At 28.8% G+C, this 21,524-nt stretch overlaps 2 protein-coding genes and 1 long non-coding RNA gene across 3 annotated transcripts in view; all 3 read right to left on the minus strand.

Annotated features, from left to right (window-relative positions):
* LOC113382856 (long-chain fatty acid transport protein 1-like) overlaps window positions 1-4,549 on the minus strand; it is a 233,745-nt gene extending 229,196 nt beyond the window's left edge. Inside the window, exons 1-2 of the mRNA XM_026621102.1 lie at window positions 4,522-4,549; window positions 2,490-2,556 (exon numbers count right to left, since the gene is read on the minus strand). The gene's annotated coding sequence lies outside the window, so the exon portion shown is untranslated. The remainder of the gene's footprint in view (window positions 1-2,489; window positions 2,557-4,521) is intronic.
* Window positions 4,550-7,748: 3,199 nt separating this feature from the next.
* On the minus strand, window positions 7,749-9,100 carry LOC113382705. Its single transcript, XR_003367683.1, has 3 exons — window positions 8,976-9,100; window positions 8,589-8,745; window positions 7,749-7,896 (listed from the first exon to the last, which is right to left on the minus strand). It is a non-coding gene; the product is annotated as an uncharacterized LOC113382705 (long non-coding RNA).
* Window positions 9,101-13,533: 4,433 nt separating this feature from the next.
* The window catches only part of LOC113382688 (mediator of RNA polymerase II transcription subunit 13), a 99,728-nt gene continuing 91,737 nt past the window's right edge, over window positions 13,534-21,524 (minus strand). The window contains exons 11-26 of the mRNA XM_026620918.1: window positions 20,626-21,079; window positions 20,363-20,556; window positions 20,118-20,283; window positions 19,567-20,040; window positions 19,403-19,489; window positions 18,700-18,924; window positions 18,511-18,581; window positions 17,205-18,249; window positions 16,415-16,583; window positions 16,002-16,243; window positions 15,450-15,641; window positions 14,966-15,338; window positions 14,604-14,884; window positions 14,271-14,528; window positions 13,803-14,080; window positions 13,534-13,666 (exon numbers count right to left, since the gene is read on the minus strand). Coding sequence (XP_026476703.1) covers window positions 13,534-13,666; window positions 13,803-14,080; window positions 14,271-14,528; window positions 14,604-14,884; window positions 14,966-15,338; window positions 15,450-15,641; window positions 16,002-16,243; window positions 16,415-16,583; window positions 17,205-18,249; window positions 18,511-18,581; window positions 18,700-18,924; window positions 19,403-19,489; window positions 19,567-20,040; window positions 20,118-20,283; window positions 20,363-20,556; window positions 20,626-21,079 — 4,642 coding nt within the window. The remainder of the gene's footprint in view (window positions 13,667-13,802; window positions 14,081-14,270; window positions 14,529-14,603; window positions 14,885-14,965; window positions 15,339-15,449; window positions 15,642-16,001; window positions 16,244-16,414; window positions 16,584-17,204; window positions 18,250-18,510; window positions 18,582-18,699; window positions 18,925-19,402; window positions 19,490-19,566; window positions 20,041-20,117; window positions 20,284-20,362; window positions 20,557-20,625; window positions 21,080-21,524) is intronic.

Raw genomic sequence — 21,524 nt, forward strand, 5'->3', positions numbered from 1 at the left:
TCCAGGTTCAATTCCCATCTCGAGCAGTTTGTTATCAAGCAGTAGTGATATCAATGTTTACTTGAAAATAGTTTTTAATATGACTTCAAATAAAAATCTCAATTCAGAAATATCTAATCACAATTTCATCACAAGATGAAAGGACCATTGGGTGGTCTAATAATGCTAGAATATAAAAGATTACTATCATAACAGCTTAAAAAAAACAAATAAGGGTTTTGGTTGTTCTTAAAAAAAATATTGCAAATAAATTCTAGAAACTCCTACATAGAAAACTTGAATGTGAATCTGAATTCACTTAAGAAACTCCTAAGACATTTATTACCAAGATTGTCAAATCGCCCGAGCAATACATTTGTTTAAACAACTCTAACATTTTCCTATTACTAAATACAATTTGTCCATTCTTAACTAGATCAGCAAGCAGGTAAGTCTTTCATAAATTCTCAAGGATCCCATCTCGAAATCCACGTATCTATATAATTTAATCAAAATCCGATGTCTGAAATAAAGTTCTATGTTGACTATTACCTTAGGGCGTGTTACAGGTCTCGGCTAAAGATTGGGCAATGTCTTATGGGCAAAAAGCCGGCTATTCTATGAGAATACAAAATGGAAATAGAAAATTATGCGAATAAGAGCATACACACAAATGTCGTGATCTTGAAAGACGGCAATAATACTATAAACTTGGCGAAAAGCGAATGTCTGGTTCGTTTATTTATGGAGATCGTTACTAAAGATATACTGCATCGAAGTCGTGACAAAATTATTTAGGAGAATGTTACTCATAAATTAGACGAAAACCTTACGAGGGAAATTAGCACAGGTACTAATACATATGTGCGTATAAATTGGATATATATATATATAAAGAATTATTAATGACCAAATTCAACAGACAAGGAAGAGCAATTAGCAATTAATTACTTGCTTTATAAGCTGTAAGATTCGAAGCCCCTTATTATCTATTATTTCTTAAAATTTTGTCTGCCAAAGTTATTACCAGAATTATATTTCTATACAACTTTGTTTTAGCTCCAAGATAATAAAACAGGTTTCTCATTTTTTTCCGAGCAGTATATTCGGTTAACAACCTTAACGGTAGATTCTATACAAGTCTGACTTGAGAATAAAGAAATATTTTTAAAAATTACTAAAACAAGAAAAAACTAGAATCAGTATATTAAGCATATTTAAACCAGACATTTACACGCACAATTAAATATTATAATTCTCCAAGTAAATCCAAGCAGCATAATTTTTCTATGACTAACAATAAGATTTTTGTTACGATTTCATTTTCTTTTGTTCTTAGAACAGATCTCACGCGATTTTGCAACAAAACTTGGGAATTGGATCACTTTTATTATATAATGCATATAATTGAAGATAATAATCTAAACAGAGTGCGATAAGTATATGCTGTTACGTTAGAATAATGCTTTAAAAGCAATTTTAAACAATGATAATTCGATTAGAAAAAGATTTTACTGGAGAAGTAAGAAGATAACAATAAATGTAATTTTTGAATGCATTTTTAATTTTGGAATATCGATTATAAAAAGATTTTACTAGAAAAGTAGGAAGATAACAATGAATCTCAATTTGAATAAAAAGTAGTAAAATAACAATGAATCTCAGTTTTCACTCGGGTTTTTGAATTTTGAATATCCGTAAATCAATTGAACAAAAATGGAAGTGGGTGCAAGTGGCATCTTGTCTTTAGGAAAGACGGAGAAACTACCACTCCTCTCTATGTGTGAAGAATAGACTTAAATCAATATGAATTGAGATTTTACAACTTTTAGAGTTGTGACGATAGAAGTTTGAAATGGCCATGAACCTTATAAGAATCACGTTAATTTCAAAATCTGTTTCTTCTTGCATAGATGATAAAATTAATAAATTATTATAGGCCTACGAGATTAATTAGAAAATTTACTAACTTTTACAATAATTTTTAATTAATGTTTGAAATCAACGGTTGAAAATTTTATCATAATAGCAATCTTAATTTTGAAGGGAAATTCATTCCACTCAGCCTTATTTTATGTATATGGTATAAGTGATACACTGAAAAGTCTTTGTGTTCTGTTTATTCGATAATTTAATTTACCAGTATATCAATTTATTATTAACAACTGCGTTTCTATATTATGAAATCCTAGAACGGGACAAGCGAAACCCTACAACCAAGACAACAAGAGAAAAACTGGGTGAAATACGACGCAAATTATCTCTTGTTTATTTCTACGAATCTGAACAGAATTAATTAACATCCATACATTAGATCTGACATGGACTTGTATCGTGAAAAGTTCTCCAGCTTATAATATAAAAATGATAAAAGAAAACCAATTATCTTGTAAAATATTTTGTACGAAAAACAAGAAATTTTTGAAATATTACACTCAATCAATCACTCTGCACACCCATAAAGTCAATCATAAACATTCATCAAGTTAGAATATAAAAAAACGACTCACCAAACAGGAGAAGTACTTCTTCGCCAAGACAAACTGGATACTTTGCTAATCCTCTCAGGAAACATTTCTGTAAAAAAAAAACGAGTATTAAAATTAAAAAAACTTGAATCGAGTATAGGTATAGTAAAATCAATCTATATTATATAGGTCTAGCGTTTCTCAAACTTATTTTTTCCAACGCCCCCTTTGAAAATAAAAATTTTTGTAGCGCCTCCCTACCATTTTTGTTTACCTAATCTCTAAAATTTGATAAATTTATATCATATAGTTATAGTGTGCTATATTTGTTGATGTAACCTTACATTCTAAATTAAAAAATTTGCCAGTTAGAGCAAATGCAACGCATGTAAAAAAAATAGTTAGGGACTTCTTATCGCCCCCCTGGATATTACAATAACTCACTGGGGGGGCGATAAGAAGCCCCTAACTATTTTTTTACATATCGCCCACTATGAGAAAGACTGATCTATAGGGAGCCTGTATATAAAATCTTAATTGATAATTTTATTAAACATAATTTAAAATGTCAATACACAGTTCGTTTTGAGTATCGATCTATTAAAGCATCAATCATGTATTTGTTAAAATATTTAGGATGCCATTTTTGTTAGTTTATTTATACAATTTAATAACAAATTGGTACCAAAAATCAATTGACTGTGATCGATATCTTAATTATTACTCTTACATTATTTGGATTGTAGTTATAGATAAATAAACATGAAATGTAGTTATGTTTGGGTGTTTATTGTTAAATAAAATCCTCAATAAAAATATTGTTGTAATTTTTATCTTCCCGTAGGGTAGTTATAGTAATGGGCCAAAAATCGAGAATGAAATTTTTTGCATTTCTCGACGTTTTAAAGGTTTCTGAACATTTTGGCATACCTCAGAAAAACTGGATGTGTACGTGTAAGTGTGTGTGTGTGTTTTGAATGGTTTAAAAAACATTCGTTACCTATTGATAGGAAGATGTGCTGATTAGTTTTTAGCAAAAACAGGTCCAGCCGTTACGGAGATACGGAGCAAAGAGTGCAGAAAATACAATTCGAGTTTTTGAGAGAACGGAGTATTGGATTTGAATGATCTAAAAAACATTCAATTTGTAATGATTGGGAGAATAGATGATTAGTTTTTGGCAAAGACAGGTCCCGCCATTTTGAAGATACAGAGCTAAATGTACAAATAATGGCAGTTTTTGACTGAACTAAGCGATTTGAATGATCTAAAAAACTTTCTGCTTGTATTGACAAAACAATTGCTTTTGAGGATAAAAAATTATTACATCTTTTTATATTTTCAATAAAATATTTTTGTAATTTTGGATTAAAAATTCAAAAAATTACCCAGGTTAAGCAAAGTCTAAGCGCCACTCTGGTACAAATGTTTACCCAAGTGCATTTAGACTTTACTTTTATTGAAAAATGTGAAAATGCCGCCAAGCTAAGCACAGTATAAGTGTAAATGTCGCACAGAATTATTTGCAAATGCGTTTAGACTGTGACTATACGGAAGCACTTTTTCAATTTTGTGCAAATTAGGCAACTTTTTTTTGAAGCTGAATTCGAAATGAAATGACGATTAATTGAATTATGATTTACATTTGATTTGCTCATATATAACAAGATAGCAAAAATAATGAAAGTGACAGTATTTGTAATAATAGATTTGAAAACGTTTAAAATTTCTCGAATATTTCATTGCGGTACGGGAAGTTCCAGCAATTTGCCTTAAGGCACGATGCCATACGCCACTAGTTTTGTGTTTCATTTCTCCTGGTTTGATTTATTGAATGATGACACATATCACGTGTCGAAATTAATTAAAGTAAAAATATTTCAGTTATTAATTCAACATATTAAGTTAGGTTAGAATTAGAAGCATGCCGATATGTCAAATCCGTCAATGGCGCCAAAGCCTTGCGCAAACCATTTCTTTTGCATTTATTTTGGCAATAAACAAATTACTACCCCCTATGGTTTATTACTATTAATAAAATCATCAAAAAAAATATACAATTTCATATAATTACCGGCAAACAGCACAGCATTCGCCTGAATAAGGGAAAGTGAAATCGGTCTCTTCCCACACGCCGAAACAATCCAACACAAGCACATAAACGTCACTACACGCGCACTTACTGTGTGCGAATGACGAATCGTATGACGTTCTGCGCTTGTATTGGTATTAATCTAACCTACATTCAGTTCGGTGTTGTTTTGCTTTTGTCACGAACACCAACACAACACGGATAAAGGAGACATTACACAATAAATGTGAGGATAAAGGATACATGAAACCCTAGATAATATAATAACATAGGGATGAGACTATGAACTAGCGGGGTGCATGGCATCGTGCCTTAAGGCAAATTGCTGGAACTTCCCGTACCATAATTAAAAATCTTGGTACGGAACTCAAAAAAATTTACACAAAATGTGTACACATTATTAAAACCCCTATAAATTATCTGATAATTTGATGTACATATGTCCAATAAACATTTTTGACCGCCAAATGCCATTTTTTTAACTTATTTTAATTGAGAATCTATAACCGCTGGACCTGCCTTCCCAAAAATTTAATCAGTTCTTCATCTTGTCAATACAAATAAAATGTTTTTTGAATTATTAAAATCAAACGCTCCGTTACCAAGAAAAAAAACTTATATTGTAAAAATACCTATCAATAATAATAATAATGATAATGATGATATTATTATTAATGATAATAATAATAATATTAACAATAATATAAGACACTTAAATTTGTTAAAATATCATATAATAACCTAAAATTTGTTAAATGAAATAATTATATTGTAAAAGTATTGTAAAGCTTATTAAAATACTTATTAAATTTTTAAAAAATACTTGCAACAAACAAACTAGTTATATTTAAAAATAATTAAAATTAACTAAGTATAAATAAGTTTATAGTAAATAAATTAAATAATAAATCAATAAGTAATAAAATATAGCTATAGCTATAGCTATAGGTAAAGTAATATTATAATAATTAATTAAATTATATTAAACCTATAAAATATTGACTTAAGCCTTATTATAATATTACTTTACCGACGGCTTGTAAAATTAATAAATAAATAAATAAATAATAATGTGTATTATACACACATTTACATAAATCCATTTTTTTTATCGTTATCTGATACCAATCAATAATAAATATATTCTGGATCAAGTCCAGTGACATAAATTTGATTAAAAAATATAATTTTATAAATTTGGTTTGTTAATAAAAGTTATACATGATGAATACTATTTAAAGATATAATAAAAATCTTTTTTTTAATTAAACTACTTTATACTAATCCTTATGTTTTCTCGACCTGAAGTAATGCATCTTTTCCATTAACTATTTTCTACTGACAAGAACACATCGAATGATGTATATATCAATATATACTTTTATATATCCAATTTTCATATATACTGAGGCAACTATTCCTTATATAATGATGGAAAAATATACATTTATATATCCAATTTTCCTATGAACTACAGCATCTAATCCATATATAATAATGAAAAAATCAATATATACATTTATATATCCAATTTCCCTATAAAGAACATCAGCTAATACATATATAATAACGGAAAAATCAATATATATATTTATATATCCAATTTCCATACAAACTGAAGCAGCTAGTCAAATTATAATGATGGAAAAATCAATAAATGCATTTATATATTGCTTTGTACTCTATTAGATATATAATAATGTTCCAGGTTTTGAATGAATATCAATATATACATTTATATATACATTTCCTATACAAACTAAGGCAGCTAGTCCAATTAAAATTATGGAAAAATCAATATATACATTTATATATCCATTTCCAAAAGAACTATGGATCTTTAAGTTAAATATGGAATAAATATAAAACAATAAGTAAATCTAAGAAGACCAAGTAATAATTTGTAACTAAAATTATATATATATATATATATATATATATATATAATTTTAGTTACGAATTATTACTTATTCTTGTAAGATTTTCTTACTCTTATTTTTTGTACCTATAGATACATATGTTTTTTTCAATTATATCAAGAATTAAACTTATTTGTTTAATCACATACATTCAAAGTTTGAATTTTACAAATAATTAAGTTACAATCAAAATTGTATGTACAATTTTAATTGTCAGAACTTAACGGCACTCTTATAACATTATTAATAAACAAATTAACAGAATATTTTAATTTCTATTGATTTAAATCTCAATAATGGACTTGTATTATATTGAACATCATAAGTTGCATAAAAACTTTTGTCGTAAACAGTTTCAAACAGTTTATAAAAAATTATATAAAGTAATCTACAAGAAATACTTTTGATAAAAAGTCAATATAAAGAAAATCATACATAGCTAAAACTAAGTTTTAAACATTGACAATACCATTTTATTTCCTCTCAAAGGTACAAAGGCAACTTGCTTTCTATATCATTATAATGCTCAGATATTTCATCTTCCTTAATTGTGCTTCATAGATTAGTTCCAGTTAAAGGTACTCCTATAGTCTGTGTTGGAAGCAATCCATCGTAAATACTAAACTCAGAAAATACACAGAATAATCCATTACAGACAGGAAAAATCTGGATAGACACATTGTTCTGAATTCTTGGAATTTCCTATAATGGAAATATTTGGGTTGTAATAATGAATAATGATATGTTATATTACTAGCAAAATTAATTGAATAATAAACTATATCATATAAAAAAGTATCGTCAAAGCATTCTTATTTTTGGAAGTAAAGTTCCTATAAATTACATTATTATTATAAATATTATATTAATTCATATCATACAGTATGAAATTACTTAAATGCATGTAATTCTACTATTTTACATAACAAATATAAGAAATTAAATGAAAAATAAATGTATTATTATAATATTAATTGAAATAAAAGAAATATTTTACATTTGCTTTTTCTTTATAAAGTTACATCTATTTTTCTGTCTTAGTTTTGTGATTTATCTATTGTATTTGTAGGTGTATCATAAGAGAAGAAGATATGGTTACTATCTGTCTTTCATCTGCATTATGATATATTTGTTCATATAAAAAAATCATGTCTCCACAAGATTGTATAAATGTATTTAGAAGCTTGAAGCTTTCTTCTCTTATAGTATAATTCCTCATTCTCATTTTGTAGTACATGCACGAAATTATAGTTACCTATGTATTTATATTTTTAAAGATTTCAGCATTTGGAAATCAGCATAAATGCATACTTCTATTAATATATGTATCAGAACTTGTCTCTTTATCTCTGAAGTACAGGGACAATCCTGTTACCATCCCGAACAATTATTATTCTCCAAAGTATGTATACTTGCAACAGCGAAAGAATCCATAACACTATAAAATAGAAATTCAGTGAAATTATTGTTAATAATTAAATACTTGTTTGTGAAACATATATATTATATGCATTTTATAAAGTTCTTATTATTTTTAAACTCAATTCATTCTAAAAGTATTGTAATAGTATAAATTAGTATGCATATTATTCGAAGCACATTAATATCAATTATCAATTCATTGACAATTAATTAAAACCCCGTAATGTTTTTGCTTCAAAGTGCTTGATGAGACAAAGAATTAGTTTTTCATTATAAAAGAAATTGTAAGTATAAATCTGATTCAATAAAGAATTTATCTATAGAATCACTTATAGTGAAATCATTCATTTCATGTGATTCAACTACATTCATATGAAATTCTAATAGGTTTATGAGGTATTTTCTTAGATTATTGTGAGCAAAATGTACTTTTGTACAAAATTGTATTTCTTAAATAAACTATAAGCATTTCTCATCATTTTTTTGACTCCATTCATTAAAAAATATTGGTGTTTTATGTAACTACAACTGAAGTTTAATATACAGGCATTACTACTTTGATTTATCATTTCATTCTATTTTCTACTCTCCCATAAATTGGCAAATTCATTGGAATTGCAGTTCGATATTTAAGTTTTTATACAAACTTTAAATTAAACTTCCTAAAACTATTATATATAATAGTATATGCAATGTTGCAAAACTTACTCGATCTTCTATTCATCATCTCTGCTTCTCCGTTTAATGTATATTTCTGGGAAGACAGTTAAATACAACACAATTGTACACAATGGCCTCTATATAATTCATCAATTATACATCTCATTTAATTTTTCTTTCTTGTTTCTTTAAAAGTTATAAGCACCTGTAAAAAGAATATAGATTTATCACAAGAAACACTAAATAGTGATCATTTTTACTAGATACCTACATCGATGTAACAATTTAATTAGTTTAATTTTAATAATTAACATAGAAATAAATTTTAATAATAATCATAAAAATAGGAATTGATATAAAAAATATAATATATAATAGCCACATGACATTCAATTTGAAATATAATAATCGTAATGATAATCAATTTGTACTTACATTGAGGTTAAATGAATTCGTTATAGTCACACCATACATTGTGCACGAGTAACATTACACTTTCATATATAGATTCTGACGTTTCTGTTCGCCTGATACTTCGAAGCGATTACAGGAGCATTTTCGTAAGAAGTAACAAGAATTGTCCGCCATTTATATATTTGGAGCTGTCAAAACGAGGCAACCAATCAGAAAGCAGGACTACATTTAACAAGAAACCAGGACCGCATTTTGAACATCTTTATATGTTAAATAAAATAAATATGTAATTTTTTTTTAAAGTTGGAAAAACACATTTTTATAAAAATTGCACTAATTATAATATCACTAATATATGTAATTTTACTTTAAGAATTATACTATGTGTATAATTTATAAAATTTAATACCAAATAAAATTTGTTCCATATTATTTAACTAATTACAAAGAAACGGCTCGGCCGATCTTTACCAAAAACTAAAAACTATGATTCCCCAAAAATATCTTTCGAATAGTCTATCAATTTTTAAATTCGATTTAACAATTTTAGAAAAAACGTGGGCGAAAATTTTTGCACAATTACACTAATTTTAAAAAAACGGCTTGTCCGATCGTCGCAAAAACCGAATTGCGTAGAGTTCCCATCAAGCCACATCCGATGCTTTTTAAATTTTCAAATTTGGTACAGCCGTTCTCCTGAAAACGTTGACGAAAGGTCAAAAATTGTAGTACGTATACACAAATAACTAAATTTTGCAATTATCAGCTACATTATGCACATTTACTACTTTTTCCAATGTTTATACAATTATAATAATGTTAAAAAACCATTCCCAACACCAAAACCTATCGAAATATCCCAAAACAATAAATTGCATTTTAAATTTTAAAAATAATTACCCCTAACATTTCAGCAGACGGCCCTGTGAAATACGAGCGAAATTTGATTGAAAAATGTGTCTGCTACCCTGTTAGATCGGCAGAGAAATTCGTATGAAAATGTATGAAATGTATGAAGAGTACGCGAGTTCTATGGGCCGCGCGAATAGTACTATACTATCATATATAAATTCTGAGCGTGTCTGTTCGCCTGATACTTCGAAACGATTACAGACGCAGTTTACTATGAAATTTTCGATCTTTCGATGTCGGCTCTTTCTATCATTGCGAAAGGAAGGATTTTCGATTGCTTTTCGAATGGCGCCATTTTTGAATAAAATTATGATATGAAATAAAATGATATATCTATCTTTATGTAAATGGATCTTTATGTATGATTGTAATTAAGTAAATATAATTAATTTTAGAGCTATTAATTATTGTTTGTCAAATTATTTATGGTTATTAATTATTGTTTGCCAAAAGCAACCTGAAAAATTCTATAAATTATATGTTAAAAAAAAATCAAATTAAATTACTTAAATATTTATTTATATAATTACAAAATAATACCAATATACTCGTATATAAATATATATATATCATATATATAAATATATATGTAATATATATATATATATATATATATATATATATATATATATATTAAATTTTTTATATAATAAAACTGAATATATATATATATATATATATATATATATATAAATATATATGTAATTAGCAAGATCACAATGTTTTAAATATATATTATTTAATGATAACAATATAATAATTCAATATATGATACATAATAATTATATACATTTATACATCTAATTTCATTATTACTGCACAGTTTTTAAATCTAATTTATATATCCAATTGCCAAACAAACTAAGGAAGCTAGGCCATATATAATCATGTATAAATCAATATATACATTTATATATCCATTTCCCATACAAACTACGGCAGCTAGGCCATATATAATTATGTATAAATCAAAATATACATTTATATATCCATTTTCCATACAAACTACGGCAGCTAGGGCATATATAATCGTGTATAAATCAATATATAAATTTATATATTCCATACAAACCAAGCCATCTAGCCCATATGATGATAACAGTATATAAATCCAACTGGAGATGAACTGCCAAACGTTAGTTCCTCACGCCTCTATGAATCTAGAAATCTTATTGGATTCCTTTTTCCGCAAGAGCTGTCAAACGTTTGACGTTAGTTCCTCACGAACTGGGAACAATTTTGCATAGAGGCGCTGCAAGCAATCACCGCGGGAGCTCAGAAATCTTATTGGATTCCTATTCACGCAAGAACTGTCTAACATTTGACGTTAGTTCCTCACGAAATGGGAACGATTTTACATAGAGGCGCTGCATGTGCCAAACTTGCAAATATGGCGGGATATTTGAATACGCTTTTAAACTTTGAAAAGCATTCAGATATGAATATGTATATTTATATATATTACATGTAAGGATATAATATACACAATTCAAATTATTTCCAGTAATACTATTAAATAGTATAAGTCGATAAACTCTATGAAAATAAATGATGAAACCTGTAAAATAAAAAATAAGAGAAGTACTAAAACAAGAATAAAGTATCAAAGTAAATAGATTATTTATTATAACTTTTAAAAAAATATACTGTTGTAGAAAGTTATAATAGGAAACACATACCTTTAATAATAATTAGAAGAGCGTTAAGCAAAGTATTACCTAAAAGCAGCGTTGAGCAAGATATTACTGTATTGAGAAAATATTTACATGCATCAAATCTACATAAATGAAAGAATTATTATTCTATTTAAATCATATATTTGAAAATTTCCTTATATAAGTCAATGTACATATTATTAGCTATTTTACAATGCAATTTGGCCTAAGTTTCAAGGTTAATATTTTTTAATATTTATATTTGTTTAAATTATATTTAGATTAAAGTTGTATCAATTTATGACAGTATGTATACATACTATTATGTTAATTGTGTATATTTATTATAATTGTGACCTATTAAATTCATGAACAATTATAACAGTAATGAACACAAATCATAACAAATGTAGTTATGTACAACATATGAATTTATAAATTCCATGTGCATATATACAAATATTATTTGGTATTCTCATCTACTTTAATAAATTGACTACTTTATGTATCAGAGCATTTATATTATGTATATATGTACATTACAAAAACATTAATAAATGTGCGGTGTCATCTTTATTCATTGCTTAGTAAAAATACTTGATATTTTTAATAATAGGCCTTGGACAATCGTATCATTTGGCCCCCTAGTTCACATTGATAATAAATGACTCATAATTAATTTAGTAAATAGTTACTATAATAGCGGAACCATATGTGATTGTTAAAAATATTAAATTACGACTAATATTATGCCTAGTGATATAAATATCTTAACCTCATAAATTATTCTTTTAATGTATTATTATTAATCATTTTACAAGTTTATAATAATTGGTTTTATAAAATATTAATAACACTTAAAATGATTAGTTGTCATGCAACAATTTCTAAAATTAACAAGTGTTTATATGATATTACTAATTAAGTTTGTACTTTGCAAGTTCTGAAATATATTTTGCTATGTAAAATTCTGTTACATTGGAAATATTATTTCAAAGTGGAAATTCTTCATTTACAAAATATAGTTTCATTAGTTTTCCAATTAACAAAAAGGCACCACTATAGATAGCCCTATAATAACGTACAATCACTTTTTAACAATCTGATAAATATAAGGCTATACAATACAAACCATGATTTTGTTTCATATAATTTAATAAAATATAAAAAATAGAAATAATCTTTTTTTGCTAATATTGCAAGAGTCGAAACATTTGAATATATCATGTAACATAAAAAGGTTACTGTACAAAATTTACTTCTAAGCTGTGGTGCTTACCGTTTATTTATAAATATCAAAATATCATATTAATAAATAAAATTTCATCTCGTTTAAATTAAAAGTAGGATAGATTTAAATTAAAATAAATATGCAGATTTCTTATATTTTCCTAAAATTAATTACGTAAATAAGAAAAGTTATAATCGAAAAAAACAAAAATAATTGTATTTAGAAATGAAAAATTAGCTTATTTACAAATCTCAATAAAGTCAAACATTGAAAATTTCAATACTGTATTTACACATGTGTACATTTAAATTATCACAATAAATAAATGAACATAAGTCATAACAGAGTATTTACATGTCTATTTACAAATCATGTTAAAAAGGAGTATCAGTCTTGAGAAACAATTATTAGACTTATTTAGTATAATATATTATATTTAAACATTTGTCCAATCTCAAGAATAATTATTGCTCGCATTGTAATTTTCCTTTATAGGAAGTTAATTGATTATAACATTAGTTTAAAAAATTGACTCAATATTCATTGTTTTAGTCCATTGGTCGTCATAAAAAATTTATCCACTTTATCCAATTTTGGCAAATAGTAATCATCTACCATATTGATAAAAAAATAATGTATAATATTGAATTAAGAAAATTAACTAATTACAGAGGAACTATAAATAATATTTTCCTAAAATATTCCTCAAGAGTTTTTTAAAAAAAAACTAAATAAAATGGGAACAACATACCCTAACTATTAAAGGCAGTTAATTTTAAATTCAGACCAAAGCAGCAGTCAGATGATAAAGTTGCATCAGTACTTGAACGTGTGCTGGCAAACAAGATAATCTATCATGTGTATTAGTATCCATTGCCAGCCAAGATAGTGCATTGTAGCCTTCCAGGACATATCTATAAAAACAACATTAATATTGTTTATAATTATTTATATATATATATATATATATATATATATATATATGTATATATAATTAATAATACATATCATATTGATTCAAATATTTAATTTAATTTTTTTATTATTTACCTCAATACATCTGTAGTCAGTTGTGAGTCAAGCGGATGACCACCCACTGGACTCCGTTGTAAAACAATGTCATCTGTTTTCTGGTGAACCGCAGGACTATGCAAATGAAGAGCATTTTTCAAAAATACTGGACATACATTTTCCAGATGTGGACAAGGTGCCCAAAACCACTTTGGCATTTTTCCTGTAGGTGCAGTAGAAACCAGGTAACCCAGGGCTAACGGCTGTTGCAATACTGTTCCAACTTCCTCTATAGTATCTGCTGAACATACTCCACCCTAAAGAAGAATAAATAACTTAGTAAATGAAATTTAACAGAAAACAGTATTAAATGATAAAAATAACTTTAAAGCTATTTCCAATTAATATTTTTTAGACAAACTTTTATTATGTGTAATTGTACTAATAAATTTTAATTTAATTAACAAGTTTCATTCTACTTTAATAACTAGTTTGAAAAATACTCACCATATTATTTAATCCATCAGGAAACATGCTCTGCTGATCATGATCACAAATAGCGCCGGGACTAACTGGTCCAGACTCTTCATGTTTGGGACTTCCACTTGGACTAGGAAGTCCTTCTGCACCTGGTTCTGGCCAAGTATTGAAAATATCATTGAATGATGGATCAAGACCCTCTGTCATCTCTTCATCCATATCTTCAATCATGAATTCATCATCAATATCATTCATGTGGGATTCTTGAAATGTTGTTTGAGAAGACTGAAATATAAAAAATGCAATAAAGTTTCTGTATCAAAAAAATTTATATTTGGTTTCATGTTTTTTATAATTTACCTGTGTTGTTGCGCTTGTAGGAAACACTAATATATGTGTGCATGTGACATCTTGAGGTGTAGAGAGTGGTGAGTTAACAGATGCTTGACTAAATCTCTCGTCTGGGGTAAACTGATCAGCCATCAACCGTAATACTGAATCAGGTTCGAGTGAAACTAAGCAAGCACTTAAAATACTGGGAACAGCACCAAACTGATATAATAGTGAGCATTGTCCACATATTTCCTTCAGATGCTTTGATGCTTTAAGTAAATTTTTACGTGATAACAACCAACTCCATCCTGAAATAAAAAGCAACAATAAAATAAAATCACATATTAAATTAATATAATTATAAAACAATGAAAATAAAAGCACTTTACCTTTCAATTCTCCATGACCAATCCTTCCTATCCTGCCCACAACTAACCGCCAAGGCTGGGTGCTTTGTGACATAACTCCCAATATAAAATCCATCAACTTTTCCAGAGCAACTCTTCTGGCAGAAGCTTTTTTCCGTCGTTTTCTATTAGGCACATCGATATTTATTGTTATAGTTTCAAGGAATTCTCCTCGCTCGTCTGTTGCAACTGCCAGAAGCCAACTCTGATCTTCTGACAAGCAGTAATTTAAATACATAACAGAACACTGTTGTTCTGCAGTCGATAATCTGAATCCTTCACCATCACCTTTCTCTTTGTGAGGAGCTAATATATATGGCGGTGTGTATAGTTTGTAAGGGGCACGATTCTTTTCCTGAAGAAGAAGATTAAATATCCCATTTAGAGGTTTATAAAACATATAAAATAATAAAATTACTATTATTTTATTGTATATTGTTAAATAAGAATACATTCTTATACTTACATCCTTAGATTTGAGAAAAAGTTCCGCGTTTGCAGCAGTTCCAAAGCCAGTTAGAGACTTAATATTATTCGTATGTATTAAATGCCTCCTACATTGCATAAATACACTGAGCGCAAGTGACCTCATATGATCAGACATTTTAATGGAATCTCTACATCTTCCCAATTCCATAATACTATCTTGTGAAATAATCTGAAATTAAAAAATATACATAATTAAAAACATCTACTTATATTTTCTAGAAAACATAAAAACTAAAAAATAAATGTTTTATAATAAATAACTTAATTTAAATATATATATATATATATATATATATATATATATATATATTATTAGACCGACATATATATATTACTTATATTACTATATTATTATATACATATATATATACTTATATTATTATATTATTATATACATATATATATTATTAATATATATTTATATATATATATATATCAAAGTCTAATAATATGTATATATATATATATATATATATATATATATATATATAACAAAAAAAAAAAATGTTTAATATATTCATTTTATTACCTGTACAGATATGTTATTTCGAACACTTTCTGGGATGCCAGCTAAAACAGCACAAAAACATCTCAACAAAGCTAAACATGCAAGCCTTTCAAGATCTGGATTATCTGAGCCCGTTGTAAAAGGCTCAACTAAATATATAATTAGAGATGGTGGCAGTACTTCATCCTCTTCATGAGTGGATACTATAACTACATCAGCAGTGTTATTAGACATTGATGAAGTTGATTCTTTAGCATCAGGTTCTGAAATTGAAACAAAATGGAATGAGTCTTAGATGCCACTAACCACTGTTAAATACATAATACTAATGTAATTAATTAATAATTGTAATGAAAGATACTATATTATATCATAAAACTTAGTTTATAAAGATATTTTTTCAATTTAATGATTCAATTTATAATTATTATTACCTTGGTCATGTTTAGGAGTGGATGGTGCTTTCTCAATTCCTTGTGAAGGGTCCGGTGTACTTGGTGGTGGCATAGGACTTGGCATTGGCCGGTCTTTTATCGTGCAATTTGATTCAGGTTCCAATAAAGTTTTATCATTGAGCAAAGGCATCAAATTTTGTTTACAGACCTATTAATACAAAAAGACAAGAAAAATAAATAATTAATTTGAAAATTGACAGACTTCAATATTAGTTTCACATGTGATTATAATAACCAATCAACTGCCACTTAAATAATTTTGAAATGAATAAGTGTTAATGATAAATGGCAAGTCCAACCCCCAAGTATTAAAAATTTGTACCTAATAATAATAGATAAAAAATTAGCTTAATGTAAGTAAAATTATCAATATTTAATTATATCATTATAATAAATAAAATAAATTCATCAAATATTATTCTTTCACTTACACAAAAGATGAACACCCTTTTTAACTCACGGGCTCATTTAAATTTTAAATTTTGTGGCGGCCGCACTTAATAATTTTCAAAGCTTGATATATACTAATAAACATTATATAATAAAAATGCTGAACTAAAAAAAAATCATAAATTAATGCAACAAGAAAAGAATGCATAATAATTGATTTATTGATGGGAAAAAGTATATAAAATAATAAAACTATTTTAAAAGTGCTTGGTGGGCCGCAAATAAATATTTGAAGGTCTCCATGAAGCCTCTGGGCTATTATCTCTTTATATAAAATACTAAGCTCTTAAATAATTATTAAAAGATACTATAATCTTACCTTGGCATAGGACTTGAGCATGTCAGCTACTTTAGAATCTCCCAAAACTGTGAACCAATCATCAATTGGCTCCCCTGAAAGTAATTTTGAATTGTTGCACACTCTTAAAATCCCATCCTTCAACACTTTGTTCAACGGCACATGTCTACCTAATTTACACATTTCATAAGTGGTGCTTAATTCTTTAAAGAACGTCCGCACTTTTGAAACCACTGCATCATTATCCGGTGCCATCACAATATAAGAAACATCACGTGTATAAGAATAAGGCTCGAGTAATAATTTATCCCAGTATTGAATTGCATAAGGTGATAATGACAACCAGTCTTTTTCGTGCCCCACAACTAATGACGGAATCGGTTGCGGTTCGCACATATCATCAGTACCCCGTCCAGCAAGTCTATGGAACTGCCGCCATGTCAAGGGGCCTGATATTGTATAAGGGGCCTCCCACAACCTTGTAGGACATTTTTTCTGTATAGCTTCTTGTAACAAAGGCCTTAAAGAGTTCATCACTCTTATAATATCCTGATTGCAATCAGGACCTGCAGCACGTATGAACGGCCACCTATGCACACTTGCAGTATTATTTATTCTTGGAGTCCTATCTTCTAATTTGCATATATTTGTATTATCTAAAGTGGCTTGCCGCCCTTGGTCCAGAGCTAAACTAGTCAAGTCATTACCATCCATAAATTCTAAAGCATTTAACATATTACTGATAGACGTAGTATTTGCTCTTTGATACCGACAGGCTGCCCTATGTAATGATCTACTAGAACTCTGTATCACAATACACTGATCACGTAACAAATCCATAACACTATGTGGGATCACATCAATAGCACTATGATCCAAACTAGATTCTGTCTTTGCACTAGATAACAAACTTGAAAGAAGAGAAACCTTTTTGTTCTCACTGGGGTCATCAGCTAAGCCAGTGATCTCCATTTCATCCTCATAGAACAAACCAGCTTGATGAGCCAGTCTCCGGTTGACAACAGCACTGAAACCGCAACTACATCGAATGGGATCATCATCCACATACCTAAGAAAGAGTAGACAATCACATGTAAAAATTTAAAGAAATAATTTTTACATTATTAATTTTGAATTGAAAGTTTCAACTTTATAATTAACTTGTTACAATTCAATTTAATATTCTTCTTTCCTAAACTTTAATATTTACCCATTAACAGCAGCAGCAGAAGTGTGATGAGGAGTGGCTGGTGAAGCAAGCATTCCATAAGGAGGTGGTCCACAAGTCCCATTATTCGTAAAAGGACTAACAGAAGGTAATGGTGCTAATGTTGTCTTATTACTACAAGGGGGAGCTAAATAAATTCCAGCATCCGCTCCTCGTATGTTTCCAACCATCTGAAGCAAAAAACATTTGAACTAAATGATATGGATCTCATAAAGAATATAAATGTATAATATTTAACAATTAAAACAGAATTAATTAAGTAAAATGATAAAATAAATCATGATTTACCTTTGGTCCAGCATTACAAACACATAATGTACAACTATCAAAGTTATGATCTCGAAAAAGATTCAATGCCGTGTCTCCAAGTAGAATATTCACCATCAGTGAATTAGCTTCTGGTGGCCTACTTAAAGTGCAAGGTGTAGTTGCTTCCACGGAAGGGAAATTTTTATTTAAATATGATGACGCTGTTGAAGCAGGTGAAGGCATTTCGTAAGGGGGGGGTGGAGGAATGGGCGTTCGTACAGATGGACCACCTGAAAATAAAGAGTTATACAATTGAAATATCAATTTATAAATAAACTAATATAATTTTCAAGCTTATAATATTTTTTTACCCGGTCTAAATGGATTCATATGCATATTTAAATTATTGTGCATGGGACTAGGTGGAAAATGATTAACTGGAGAAATAGGTGATAAACCAGGCCTGTGTGACATTCCTGGTCCCATATTTACACTAGAAACTGAACTTGGCCTTGGTGCGGATGATGGGCCAGGAGGAATCATAGTATGACTGTAAGAAAAGTTAATGTATAACAAATTTATTTAATCCGGTGTAAGTAGTAAAGAAATTAAAGTCTTACCATGCTGCACTTATAGGAGTAACAGATTTATCTGAAGAAGATATGTTATTACTATTACTTTGCTGCCACGTTGGCTTTGGTTTATAAACACAATTTGGTGGAAGTGTTACTACAGGAAGTAATTGGCTAGGTAAGCTATTTAGAGGTGCATACTTAGAAGACCCCACATATTTACAAATAGTTGGAGGTTTAAATACATATGACCAGTCCTGTAAAAAATAAAAAATACATTTTACTTTAATAAGAATTCTCTCTAAAGTTATTTTCAATTTATTAAATTATTTACCTCTATATTCTCTTGCTGAGGGCTACCCATATTGGGATAAATCTCTTGTTTATACTTCGGCATATCTAAATCAGTCATAAAATCAGTAAGTGCTCCGCCGCAAGGACTGGCAACTAAATTGTGCTCTAGCGACGGCGGCGTGGGAAACATTTTCGATAATTCTTCGGCCCTCACGATTCCTGTATTCATATTATTTCCTGAGGAACAACGTTTCTGATCGTCAATACAACCAGATGATTTATTAGAACCAGGTGGCGTGTGAACTTGCAGCTGTAAAAAATAATATATAACATTAATAAAAGTTAGAGTAATTGTAATAAAAATCAGATATAAAAAATCAAAAGTTCTTGCTACCACTTCATCTCCTGAAGCATCATCCGAATTATCAAACAGTTCATCAAGATCATTTGAAGACACTTGAAGTCCTTCATTGGTATACAAATTTCTTGCATTTATTTTATTACAATCCTTTTCCTGAAAATACATTTAGATTTTAATTTTAATACATTTGTATTTTTTTTGACCTTCAATATGCTTTAAGTTATACTTACAATATTTTCTTGTTTAATTTCTTGTTTGACCAAAATATTCATAGCTACTGGTGGATCCGGAGCCGAACTAACCGGTGTATGACCGGCATATAAGTGTATTCCTCGACCCAATTTCGTTTCTTTCTTCACTTCACTAGGTTTAAATCGTTTTACGGGATGATTTAACCTAGTAAAATAAAAGAAAATGTAATTAATAAATAGATAAATAAATAAACAATTTAATAATGATATTCGCTAACACTAACCAAGCATCCATCGTACTGTAATCGTACAGCATATCAAGAGTATGTTCATTATCATGAAGTGCAGATTCATATTCCCGCGAAACGAGAACAGGCCTTTTTAGAATACCCATGTTTGGCAAACCATTGGTTGTAGCAGCATCAGGAGCTTGGGGAACCTCTACAGATTCAGGAGGTGCCACATAAGGTGACGAAAGCTGCAAAACATTTGTACTTAAGTGATTGAACAATTAAGAGAAAGATTATATGTGTGACAAAATATTTACCAAATTTCCTCCTATACTAGAAACGCTTTTTGGTCCCCCTGTGGCGTTTTGTTGCGCATTCGGCTCGTTCAGAAGCGCACCATTAGTATCATTCTGTTCATGTGTCTCAGGAGTAGACGCCACTGCTGCATCAGTACTTTGTCCAGTCGGAGTATTGTTCGATTTTTCTAAAACCGACGTCGGCGGTTGTGGAGACAACACCGGCATTAAGGCGTCGCAGGGAGGAACGGAGGAAGGCGGTCGAGGCGTCGACCCTCCTGCGTTTCCATCGAGAGGTGAAGGGTTAGCAATTCCTGGTACGCTATTTGCATTCATCATTGGAGATGGTGCACCAGCGCTGCCGACTGATAATACTCCTAGATTTTCTGATGATGTATTAGCATTACTTTGTTGCTGCGTAGACACTCGACTATATGAAGGCGGCGTCTGCGACGGACTAGATTCTTCAGAAGGTCTGTAAGAATTTATGAATACTATATTATCAAGCATTATTATACCATATCATATCATATATTGTGAAAAATACATAATGACAATACGGAACTTGAATAAAATCAATCCCAAAAAAATATCAAAATTTGGCAAGTACAGCAACAAAAATGAAATACTCAATCTAACCATAGCGATTTTAATTTTATTGCAGTAGTTTTTCAATATTCGTCATTGATATTATTCATATTCCACTTTTGATTGCCAAAATCAGAAATGTTTATATACAAATGAATAAGAATGCATCAGGAAAAAAACCAACATGACTCTGAAAAAAGCTGTAAAGTATCACACGACAAGCAATGACATTATAACATGATCATGGAATATGCTGGAAATTGGTGAAAAAATACTTATTAATTTAGCTTAAAACATGAGAACATTTAAATATTTATAATACGATGTAAGAA

This window comes from Ctenocephalides felis, unplaced genomic scaffold (assembly GCF_003426905.1).
Source record: "Ctenocephalides felis isolate EL2017-DRISC unplaced genomic scaffold, ASM342690v1 CF-g0.4_SCAFFOLD_03570, whole genome shotgun sequence".
NCBI classification, from domain to species: Eukaryota; Metazoa; Arthropoda; class Insecta; order Siphonaptera; family Pulicidae; genus Ctenocephalides; species Ctenocephalides felis.